Below are 12,351 nucleotides of genomic sequence, written 5' to 3'. Positions count from 1 at the left end.
TTTTGGTCGACTTTGTCAATGTAGCAGGCCTACCGGGATTCCCTCTCTAACCATGCTGTTTTGTTTATGAAAACTACGCATGCGTGCATAGCATGGAATGTGGAACCCCGAACACGTTGCGATGTATATATTTACGTCCCATAAATAACTATTAATTTTTAATGAAATAATCCAAATTATTTAATTGTAAAAGTTGTAATTTTCTGAAAGTTTATACATTTATGAGTAGTAAAAAAATTCCAAATCTTGTCGGAAAATTTTATCTAGACAGTTTTTTGATGAGATGCGCCGTACTGTCACTTTAAAAATGTAAACAAAATGCATTTCCTCAAAGTAATAGCACATACTGTATGTTTCGTATCCTTCTGTAGTATGGATTGCATTGATAGATATGCATTTTACTTCTAAAAATGAAACAGATATAAAATGTGCTGTTTAAAAACCCTGATAAACAGTCCCGATTAAAAGCTATTATTAATCCAAAAGAAAATATTGAATGATGTTATCATAGTAAAAATAAAACATTTTTTATTATGATAATTGCATGACAAGACGCATGATGTTATCATAGTAAAAATAAAACATTTTTTATTATGATAATTGCATGACAAGACGCATGTATTTGCACCAAAAAAGGATATTGTCAATTTGTACCTTCTCTCTCTCTCTCTCTCTCTCTCTCTCTCTGCAGTACACATTCCTAGGAAAGATAATATCAAACACATATAATATCAGTCTAAATGAAAAATAATTGCATAGATCACAAAATTATCACTAAAACTTGGTATCTTTCCCAGTCGTGTCCGATCTGCTTACAAGTGTATTATCGTATGGCGTTTCTTCTTCGAACACTTCCGATGTAGTCTCGTTTTCATCCGGTTTTTCATGTGGAAAGATTGTTATATAATTCGAAGTTTCAGGTTCGTCAGACACAGCGGCAGCTTTGCCATTTCTAAACATGTTACCAGTTCCAGAATGAAAGTTGATTGGTTCACGCTGTGAGGTTAACGTGTCACTATTATGCAACTGAAAATTATTGTTCACATTCCCCATTTTGTCTGATCCGCCAATGGTGTCTCCAGTAGAGCCTCGATTTGGTAAGGACGGTGGCTTTACAGTAACTGAGTCACTATTATACGTCGGATCGTTCTGAGGAGAGGAAAACAATTTTAAATTAAACAAGACATAAATGAAAAAAAGGTAATTAAAAGCCAGTGTTATATATCTTTTTTAGTTGAACTGAAAAAGAGGTACATGTAATTTTCACTTCTAAGGAACTGTGATTATAGTTGTTGAATCAGAAGCTTAATATATTTTTTTTTTCAATTTAAATATATTATGTGTACATATAAATTTAATAGTTATATGTGTATGTTGTTGCAAAACGTAGTGGCTGCATGATATCCACAAGCACGTATCTATGTTCATTTAAAGGAAAATTTTGGTCTTTTAATTAACTAAAAATAACTTGGATGGTTGTCAGTAATAAAATAAAGATCAATCTTAGTATGTTCAAAATCTGCCATTTGAATTTTCGCTAGTTACAAAACTAGAGACCGCCAACTTCTAGCTTAACACTTCATCAAGAATACAGGGGGCTGTTTTACAAAAGATCTTACAACTATGACCAAAATTTAATCTTGCTTATAACTTTCTAATTCACATGTAATAAAAAATGGTTTTAATCTTTTTAAAAGGAATGTAGAAAGATATATTTACGCTAGCGATTTTGAACAGATTTATTAATTTTGCAAAGTTTACAATCAATTTAAGTTTTTGGTCTTAGTCGTAAGTTCTTTTGTAAAAAAGAATTGAAGTTTAAGCCTTATTCCACGTACTGGCTCCGGAGGGACATGCCCGATGTGTTTTTAATTACAATGTAACATAGTTGCTTATTGAATGTAGAAAAAACACATTTGAGTGTGGAGTACTATCGAACAATCAAAGTATTCTCCAAGTATGAACAGCTAAACTGCTTTCCATAAAAGAAAATATATTTTGATATTAAGACATCTATTACAACTATTTCATAAAATGCTTATAAAAGACAGCTTATTGTAATTTCCAGAAAGGTTTGAATGAGATTCAAAATTATGTCAGTCATTAAGAATCCGACTTTTGTTTAAGTACATGCCTAATAATAGATACACTGTAAGTACATGTCCAGACATGCACATTCTTTTACATGCCCTTACAGAATTTCTGGTACATGCCCATACATTCTAAGTACATGTACCTGGCACATGCCCTTTTTCTAAGTACACGCCCATACATTCTAGCTACAGAATGTATCTGTAGCTGAAATACACTATATATGAATGTATTCAAACATGTATGAATACTTTAAATGCCCATATTTTGTATATGTTTATCGTGCCTTTGAAACTTAGGTGTCTGATTTGCAATGGAAAGTGATATTCAAGCATGCCATCAATACATGTTGTGTATTACCCTTCCTCTTGCTTGTGTTTCCGCTTAGACACTTTTAGACCAATCAAAAAGCTATATGTACGTAATAAACTTGTTTGAAATTGATTTTTTAAACTTTCATAAATCTAATTTAACTAAACGCACTATATCTGTAGTTCCTGTAAAAGTTGCATTTTTTATAAATTAGTTTAATTGATCTAACAATTACAAAAGAACAATTACAAAAGAAAATTAAAAGAAGGGAGATGACCAACTATTTGAATACATATGTTTCAAAACCATTTATGGGAGAAAAAAAGTAAATGATGGGGAAACTGGAAAACCTTTCCAAGAATAAAAAAACAGTTCGTCTTTTTCAAACTCAAAGTACATCACATACCATATTATCATCGATCACGTGGTATGTTTCTTCCTCCTCCTGGGGTGGTTCAAAAGATGGTTCAGGCTGGAAATTATATTCTGGATTCTGAACGGATCGCTTTTTTGTCAATTTTGATCTGAAATTACAAGATTTATACGCTATATGTAGTTTTTGTCAGTCTTCAAGCGACATGTATGTGAAATATTCGTATGATCACAAAAAATGGCAAAGCATCGTTTTTCTACAATAAAAAAAAAAATACATGTAAAATCTTACTTCGTTTTTGCTCGGTGGCGATGAAACAATAAAGCAATTAAAATGGCTACAACTACAACGAACAGTCCGCCAAATAGTCCGCCCAAAATGATCCCGACCTCGTTTCCATCTGACCCGGAAGTCCCAGGCTTCGTCACTGGATTTGATGTCGTTGTGGTTATGATGCTCGTATCATTTTTACATCTTTGCTTAAGAATATCTGTCTGAGTACCTGGTGGGTTACAAAGAATTCTCACTTAGAACATAATAACTAATATAATGCATTGCGCTTAACTGATATGAAAAATACTAAAAATATAAACATCATAGTAGAAAAAATGTATTAAGACAACATTCCTGTGACCCATGCTAAGGGAACAATGTGTTGATGCCAAGATTAGGTATAAAAATCAAATGAGCCACAAGAAATAACGTTAAAAAATACAATGCAATTTATTAAAAAGAATTGTATATTTTTTTATCCTGCAACTACCCCTTGCATTGACCTAATAAAGGTAACCTAATAAAGCAAAGCTTTATTCGGTCAATGCCCTAATAAAGCCTCGAGCATGTATTCCGACGTTCTAAAAGCATTGTGACGTCATACACATTGCAATGTTTACGCCGTGGCGTCTTTATTTCAACTTCAGAGATGTACATCTAAATCGGTTGAAAATAGTTCGTTTTGGAGGTCTGATGAAAAATATTTTGCAGGATAAACAAAATACATGATATCTGTCTTGAAATATAAGCGATATTTGGGCTCGGGTCAAAAACGTGATAGAGGGCTCGGCAAGCCTCGCCCTCTATCACGTTTTCTTACCCTCGCCCAAATATTGCTTATATTTCAAGACAGTAACCATGTATTTTATATTTATATATCTATGACTGAACGACTATGACGTCAAAATCTGAAAATAAAATTCAAACCAAAATCATCGTCCAGAATAAAATGATTACAAAAAAGATGTGTTTGTAAAACCCTGATGTCCCCGTATAGCAGCTTATGGCGAAGGTTAAAGTTTCTCAAATGCAACTCAAACTCCAAGGTTAAGAGATCAAAATTGTTGTCACCCAAAGAAAGTACATGGGTCAATGGATATGCATGTACCTTGTAAATATGAAAGCCAAGCACCAACCATCCAAAAGCTATTGTCAAGGTAAATATTTTCTAAAAGTGGTTCAAACTCCAAGGTCAAAGTCAAAGGGTCAAAATTAATGGTACATATCTAGAGGGGAAGACCTTGTCATAAGAAATACACATGCAAAATATAAAAGCCCCTGCACCAACTTTTCAAAAGTTATGGCCAAGGTTAAAGTTTTGCAAAAGTAGGTCAAACTCCAAGGTCAAAAGGTCAAAATTGTTGGTATCCAAAGGAAGGTCTTGTCACAAGGAATATATCTGTGAAATTTGAAAGCCCTAGAACTAACTGTTCAAAAGCTATGGCCAAGAACAAAGTTTTTTTATTAAGTAGGTCAAATTCAAGATCAAGGTCAAAAGGTCAAAATTATTTATAGCCGTAGAAAAGGCTAATCACAATGTATACACATGCAAAATATAAAAGCCCTAGCACTACATGTAACTGTTCCAAAGTTATGGCCAAAGTTGAAGATTTCAAAAGTAGGCCAAACTCCAAGGTCAAAGTAAAGTCAAAATTGTTGGTATCCAAAGGAAGGACTCGTCATAGGAAATAGTTCTTTGAAATTTGAAAGTCCTAGTACTAACTGTTCAAAAGTTATGGCCAAGGTTAAAGTTGGGTTATTTTTTGCAAAAGTTGGTCAAACTCCAAGGTAAGCGTCAAGAGGTCAAATATGTTGTTCTCCTAAGAAAGGTCTTGTCACAAGGGATATACATGTAAAACTTTAAAGCCATAGCTCCAACCAATCAAAAGTTATAGGTAGCTTCAAGTTTTTTTGCGGACGAACAGACAGACGGACGGATAGGGCAAAAACTATATATCCCCGAATCTGCAATACGTGGGCTTAAAAGATAATATTAAATGAAAAAATAAAAATATTCTCAAATTTATTATATTTTGAACAAAATTCGAGTCTGTTAAAATTCTTTTAAAAAATACGTGTACGTCAAATTTGCAGAATACGATCAAATACCGTTTAGTCCACATCTATCCCAGGGTTCGTTTCTCGGACATTGCGTTCTCAAGACATCTAATTCCTTCACACAGTTCTTGCTGTCATGATTGTACGCAGTTCCGGGCGCGCACTTCCGCTCAACGACGCCATTTCCGTGACCTCTACATTCATAGTACTGGAAGCAGGAGCATGGATCAATGAGTTGCGTCCCTGCAGAGCAGTTCCATAGGACCGGAACACAAGATTCTGTAATTAGAAAGTTTTCTTTTAAAATGAGTGAAACATTTCTGATCAGCAAAATAGTTGCTGTAGGAAAAAAGGACCAGAAAAATGCAAACTCTTCTTTCTCTATAATTATTTCAATATTTTATTGTTTTAAATAAAAAAAATAAAATAAAATAATTTACAAAAAAAAAAAAAAAAAAAAAAAAAAGAATTATAACCGGGAGAAAAAAAAGAAACGTTTTAAAACCGTCGAAAGAAAGCTGGATTTCATTCATCTAATAAAAGTTCGTATTCAAATAAGAAAATTTCATAACTAGTGCAAGATTTGACATATGAAAAATGGGACAGATATTATTGTGAAATGTAATTTTTATCATAATGGATAACACATCCAACCTTTTGGTATATTTCTTTCATGTAAATACATGTCTTAGTTATTTACCCAAAACCAAGTGCATGCATATTAAAAAAAATGAGTAGAGACAAAACATTCAAGCAATAATTATAAGTTAACTTCATATACACAATATGCATACCTGTAATGTACAAGTCCGGATTGGACATCTCTATGTCTACTGTTTTACGGACCCTCCTGTCGAAAAACAAAAATACCGTTAGTGAGACCTAAATGAAGGGCGTGTTCCCCAAAAAACATTTCGTTCAGCCTTATCTGTTTACATTTCAAATTATTAATATCATCAGTAAGCCGAGCAGATCAGCCGACGAAGAAAACTTTTGACGTTGCATTTTTCGTCTCCTTCTCGACTGACCAGCGACAAAGATATGCACAATTATCCTATACACATCCTTACTGTGTTCCCGTGTTAAGACGGGGAGATAGAAAACTAATGTTTTAATGATGTGCAATATTTTCACAGTTGCACTTGTTTACGAAGAAATGCATCTATTTAACAGATTGCAGCATACGTACACGTATTTAACATTTCTTCATGGACATGAAGCCCAACTGACAATACTTGAAATGAAAATACATTAGATATTTCTCACTTTTGATATCCAAAGAACATCATCCCAGTCTTAGAAATCTTAGAAATTTAAAAGATATTCTGATTTTAAAGAATAAAAAAAAGAAATCAAATTTAGAATTATTTTATAAAGTAAAGAATATTACTCTTTGGATAAACTCTGTATTGACATATCCGAACCCCATCCCGACCCTTAAAAAAACCCATCCGACCTCCACTGTGACCTTGGAGATTAAGATGGATTATAAATGACCCCCAATCATCTGGCCATTAAACTGTCTTTCGTCAACAGTGTACCCTCTGCGTGCTTTCCCTGTCAAATTCTCCATATCAAAATGATAAAGAGCACCTCTTCTATTTGTTCATAATCCACTGAATATTACACTGTCTAGTAGAGAAAAGAATGTACCCACTTAGCAATGAATTTATCTGTTTATTCTACAACGTTCCCCATTACGATTCAAGTGTTGTCGCGTAATTGTAATCTCTATTATTTAAATAAATTCTGAAGCTTTACATTCATTTTTCACCGTAAACTAAATCACTTAGGAAACTGGAGCCTGCCTTTTCATCGTATGCATGTACATACTTATTTACCGAAAAATTCATCGGATATATATCGTTAAAAATGTTATTCTTGATCTCTTTTATTTGTCGAGCCATAATAATGCCCTCTGCCGGAAATGACGTCATAGCGTAGGCAAAACATTGCTGATTGGGTTTTTCATCTCTATCGAAAGTTTTCCAACAAGTTGTAAAATTTTTAGCAAACTTTCAACCTTCATTCAGTCTGGTATTTGTAACGCACTTTTGATTGGGTGAAGGGTTCCTGTTTGTCCGTTAGATATTTGTCTTCAAATAACATGCGGCTTTTTACTTTGGAATTTAAATTGCATGATGTGATGTAGAGAAAAAAACAAAGAATGGGAGCTAAAGTACTTTTTTTCTGTTTGAAATTGCATAAAGGACAAAACATCTTGGAAACCCCTTGATCTATGACTGAAATGATTCAGCTCTTTGTTTTAACATCTAAACAATAAAATATGTTCAAACTAAACAAATTCACCCTTGCAAAAATATACTTTTAGTAACCTATAGCCTACTATAGCTAATTATACATGTAGTTCACTTTAGAATCAAAAGACTTTACTATTATATAATAGCAAATCAAAGTTTTAATTTATTTTAGTAAATCAAAGTATATTTACTATGAATTTCAACTAAGTTGCTATATTTCATTTTCGTCAAACCTTAAATTGGATTTTTTTCTATATTTAAAGGAAATATTACTCATATCTTCAAATATATTTTCGAAAATTTACACCAATACAGTAAACTATTGTTAACTTTATTAACTTTTTGTTAGAGCAGTTCTTAAGCAGATTGGTACAATACAGAAAGGCTTACAAAAAAGAGATCAAATTTTTTTCCCAGGCAGGTTTAGGTTTTAAGAATTCTCTCTCTCTCTCTCTCTCTCTCTCTCTCTCTCTCTCTCTCTCTCTCTCCTTTGTAACAAATGAAAAGCAAATATATTTAACAGTATTTTTGAAAGAAGATCATATTAAGCCCTTTCAATTTTTCTCACATGATTCTGTATTTCGAAAAAAAAAAACCTTACTGCCATAAATCTATTACAGTATTTTTTTTCATACTAGTCTTGTCAACTTCCTGTTTTTATTCAAGTTGTTCAAAACCATGTACATGTACATCTATTTTCAAACACGAATTTCAGAGAGGATGACTCGCACATCCTACATGTATTTCAGAACAGCATTTGATCCGAATGAAGGAAGTGGGATATGTTTAGAAATAAGACAATTTATTTATAATTAGGAGGGTATCAATTTTTCAATGCAACTTTTAATTGCATAGTAGAAAAAAAAACATAGAATACTTGGAAACTCGTGAAGCTTCTAGTAAATTGACAACGTCTTCTTTGTTGATGTTGTATAGTTTATTGAGGGTCACATTCATAGTCATGTATATATTTTCACTTCATCGCATATTTCGGCACTATTTGATGAAAACTGCATTTTGTATTCTAAACTCGAATCAAAACGCTGTAACTTTCGTCATGAAAATTATAAAATTGATATGTACAATGAAAACATCGCAGTTTGTTAAAAATAATAGATTCAAAAGTGTATTTAGGAAAATTTGTTAAAAATAAAATTGCCTCAAGGAAGTTTATTCAAACTGAATTTTTTAAACAATTAGTAACACTCACGGTCTTACAAGCGTATGAATAAAAAACATATAATTAATATTTTTATTTTATTTGGACAGATAAAGGTGCAGTTCATGTAAACTGCACTTGGTATCAAACGAACGATCATTTTCAAACAAGCCAAAACTCATATCGTGATGACCTTTCTTTTTTTAAATAAGAAACGTTTTATGTTCATAAATTATTTTATTTTTAGGATACCAGCATTAATTCGATATGACTGTAAACTGAATTTCCAAACTTTGTCTAAAATGGTGCTGCAAAACCTTACAAGTCGCTTTCGTGAGGTACAACGAGACATTAAAAAAGTATGACATTCGGTGTGTGATTGATGCTGTTCAAGATCGTTAGAGCTATTTCCTCCATCACAGACTAACATGTAGTTAACCCCTATGCAAAGAGAATAAAGGAACCGGATCCAAAATAACGACTTTCAGGTTTAATTGGTAGTTGATATGTACATAATTCGGTGTGATTTCTTCGTCTGTTAGATCAAATTTCATGTAAATATAATACTTATTACCATACATTACCGGTTTTTCGCATCTACTTTTTTCTGCCAAAAACAGATATAATTTGCATTTAATAAGACTTTGTAAAATCCTCTCGATATTCAGATAAACCCTAGATTTACAAAGAAAGAATTCAGATTTCTAAATAATGAGAAAATACAACTAAACAAAGAATTATCCTTTCGACGAAAAGATCCTAAGCACTGACAGTTTTGGAACACGAATTTTGCGTTGCTATGGAAGGACATACTTTTTTATCAAAAAAGTCTGCCGTATCATGCAACATCTCATGAATGTTTTCGACACGTGGTATTGTAAATTGGGCAGAAAAGAATCTTTCTGAATAATACCCCTATTTATCTCCCCTTTTGTTGACCCTATACACGCAGTAATGGCGGCTTGTCTAGTAACGAGATGCTAGATGGGATATGCCAAGTACATTGCACTTGTCCATGTTGTGTTAGACCATTATTTAGAACCTACATGTTTTTCTATCTCTTGGAGAAGAAAATTTCTTTAAAACGCAACAATTGTGACCTAAGTTTCAAAGGATATTTCTAATGTTCCTTTTTATATTTTACAATTTTACTCTGACTATAAACGATCAAATACGCCATTTTTCCTGGTTCAAAATTAAATAAAAAATCGTTTGCTCAAACCACTTGTGCATGTACAAAAGATTCGGCGTTTTTCTTCATGGGGATAATACATGATTGCACGATGCTGTACCAGTTACATCTACAGTGTACAGTACGACTTGTTTGTGCGATTTTAAAAATTCTTGCGAAAGAATGATTTCGCCCACGATAAAAGTCCTAGGTTTTAAATCCGGAATAAGAATGAACTTCCTTTTTCTAAAATTCACAAAAAATGTATTGTCAGCACTAAACTTAGTACAACAATTTACATTTAATATGAATGTGCACCTCCTAAGGGAAGAAAAAAAACCCCAACTTTTTAAAACGCAGTGAAATTAATTACAATTTTAAAGGATACCTTTCCATTCAATATCATGAGGAAAAAAGCAGGGATTTTTTTTTTTAATCTACGCTCTAAATGTTCCATCTATCATCAGCTTCATCAATGTTTCCTGGGATACATTTAATATTTCTTTCAATGAAGCATTACATAGATTTGATTCTTAAAGAGAAATATCTAAGTTAATCTAGGTACTTATGAATGGTATGTTAGAAAAACAAGAAACTTGAAATGATATAGACTTCAGGATTTATGTCTAGAGGTTAAATTGATTTTCCTGCAAACAGTACACTCGAGGCTGTGCAAATTATACACGAAACTAGCATAGATACGAGCTTTTTTATGAAATACAGTGTATCACAAATATTTTCATTATGTATCACCATATGCAGATTTCGCTATCAGGTGCTATGAAGAAATTGAACGGAATGTACAAACAAATACGTTAAAATACAATTGCACCGCCCAGAGATGTAAAAGATTTCATACTCTCAAATTTAATGTGTTAAAGTCCTCTGTAAAATTAACCTTTCTGTGATTTGCATGACCATGAAATTCCGAACGAGAGAGAGAGAGAGAGGCACATTATTTATGTTTAGGGTTTTTTAATATACGATATTCAGTTTTTTTAAGGCCCTGGTGCCTGGTTTGTTTCAAAATTCAGGTGTATTTCCTCCCTGCCGATATATTATAAGACACTTTTATTTTCATTAATGCTGAAACACAATGCTCTTTAACAATTTCTACCGAGTGTTTATCAAATGCATGATTGTAATCATCTTGAAGGTGTCATCCGATTAACCCAATCCCTTGGAGGGTTGCACAGTGCATACGGACATAAAAAAACCCCAGACATGTCTCTTGTATAATTATGTATTTCATTCCATAATTTCTCATTATGTAATTATCATAATAAGACATTTACCTTTATTTGACATTCACACTGTGGTTTAAAAAGGTGTGATATGATCGTTTATGATAATGCATCGAAAGTCATCCGTCTTTTACATTAGTATAGAGAAAGTCAAAGGTGCGTCAATCAAGCACATCAGATGAGAAATAAGACGGAATTTGACCTAGAATTCTGAAATACTTCCTCTATTTTAGAATGTGTAATATTCGTCTTAAAGATGCTACATTTAAGATCAAAAGAAAACAAAACTTTCAAAATATATATATTGCCATTTGACTGCTTTAAAATTTTCTGTAGATAACTTTCAGATACGGAGTTTAACATAAATTTAAATAATTATATAATTAAAACAGCACACTAAAATGCCCTTCAACTTTACTACTGCTATAAACTACTACAAAATGTACATGGCCAAGTTTTTAAGAACATCTCTAACTTACGGATTTTTTTTTTTTATTTTAAAATGTTACCTGGCCAATTTAAAGTGGCAGGGGTAAACACATGATCCATTCCTCATCTACTCTTCAAACAAACGGAAACACACAAAAAAAGGTGAAAATCTATCCCCCCATCTCAAGCGGAACCAAAATGGCTTCTGATGGATGTCAACACAGAATATACCCCTACGAGATAACAGGGCATCCGAAACACCTGTGTTGCCATCTACCTGTAACTTACCTGCCGAAGGTAGATAAAAATCCACTTATCCTTTCTATCTCTCCCCCTTCTCTTTCTCCTTTGCCTAATCCTTGGTCGTTTTGTTATCGTCTGCTAAATAGTGATTTCATGTAGACTCACAGTACGAGATGGAAAAAAGAATGACTTCGATAACCCAACGGTTTTTAAGGGAAGAAAAGTGCAGTCACGATCGAACAAAGGCAAGCCTGTCAATAGCGGTGACGTTATTTGCATGATCTAAATATGAAGAAAAAAGTTTAAAATTCACGTTTTGTTGCTATCGCTTGGTTGCGTATGACCTCGAAAACATGACGAATTGACGAATTTTTAACTTCCGATGAATAGTTAGTTGTTATTGTTTTTCACATGATGTCCGTGAGTTCTTCCTTATTCGACACTTCACTACTGCTCGCATGTAAATTTCTTCGTTTTTTGTTTTGTTTGTTTGTTTTTTAAATATTACCCCAACACAAACCATAATATGAATTTCCAAAATAAAAATATAAAATTTTGAAGAGAAATTAACGGTTTGCAAAGTGCATATCATGTAAATGGTTTGTAAAATATTTTGGATGCAGTTCACAGAGAAATATGTTCTTTAAGCTATACAGTGTTACTATCATGTAATGGTCATATTGTAAATCATATATGGTACCAATTTTGATGCACCAGATTCGCATTTCGACAAGTTA

At 32.8% G+C, this 12,351-nt stretch overlaps 1 protein-coding gene across 2 annotated transcripts; it reads right to left on the bottom strand.

The window, feature by feature from the left end:
* Window positions 1-562: 562 nt before the first annotated feature.
* On the bottom strand, window positions 563-11,840 carry LOC133194649 (uncharacterized). 2 transcript variants are annotated; one of them, XM_061330563.1, is made up of 6 exons: window positions 11,660-11,840; window positions 5,902-5,957; window positions 5,159-5,386; window positions 3,068-3,278; window positions 2,810-2,927; window positions 563-1,149 (listed from the first exon to the last, which is right to left on the bottom strand). In XM_061330563.1, exons 2-6 carry the CDS (start codon window positions 5,927-5,929, stop codon window positions 775-777), a joined length of 960 nt encoding a protein of 319 aa, XP_061186547.1. In that variant the 5' UTR covers window positions 5,930-5,957; window positions 11,660-11,840; the 3' UTR covers window positions 563-774. The 2 variants fall into 2 exon arrangements, with proteins under 2 accessions (XP_061186547.1, XP_061186546.1); XM_061330562.1 differs by lacking the exon at window positions 11,660-11,840 and adding an exon at window positions 11,452-11,605.
* Between the last annotated feature and the right edge of the window lie 511 nt (window positions 11,841-12,351).

The sequence above is a fragment of the Saccostrea echinata genome, unplaced genomic scaffold (assembly GCF_033153115.1).
Source record: "Saccostrea echinata isolate AGI-Se365-2 ecotype Australia unplaced genomic scaffold, CSIRO_AGI_Sech_v1 ptg000029l, whole genome shotgun sequence".
Classification (NCBI taxonomy): Eukaryota; Metazoa; Mollusca; class Bivalvia; order Ostreida; family Ostreidae; genus Saccostrea; species Saccostrea echinata.
This window is presented reverse-complemented; position numbering and strand designations above follow the sequence as displayed.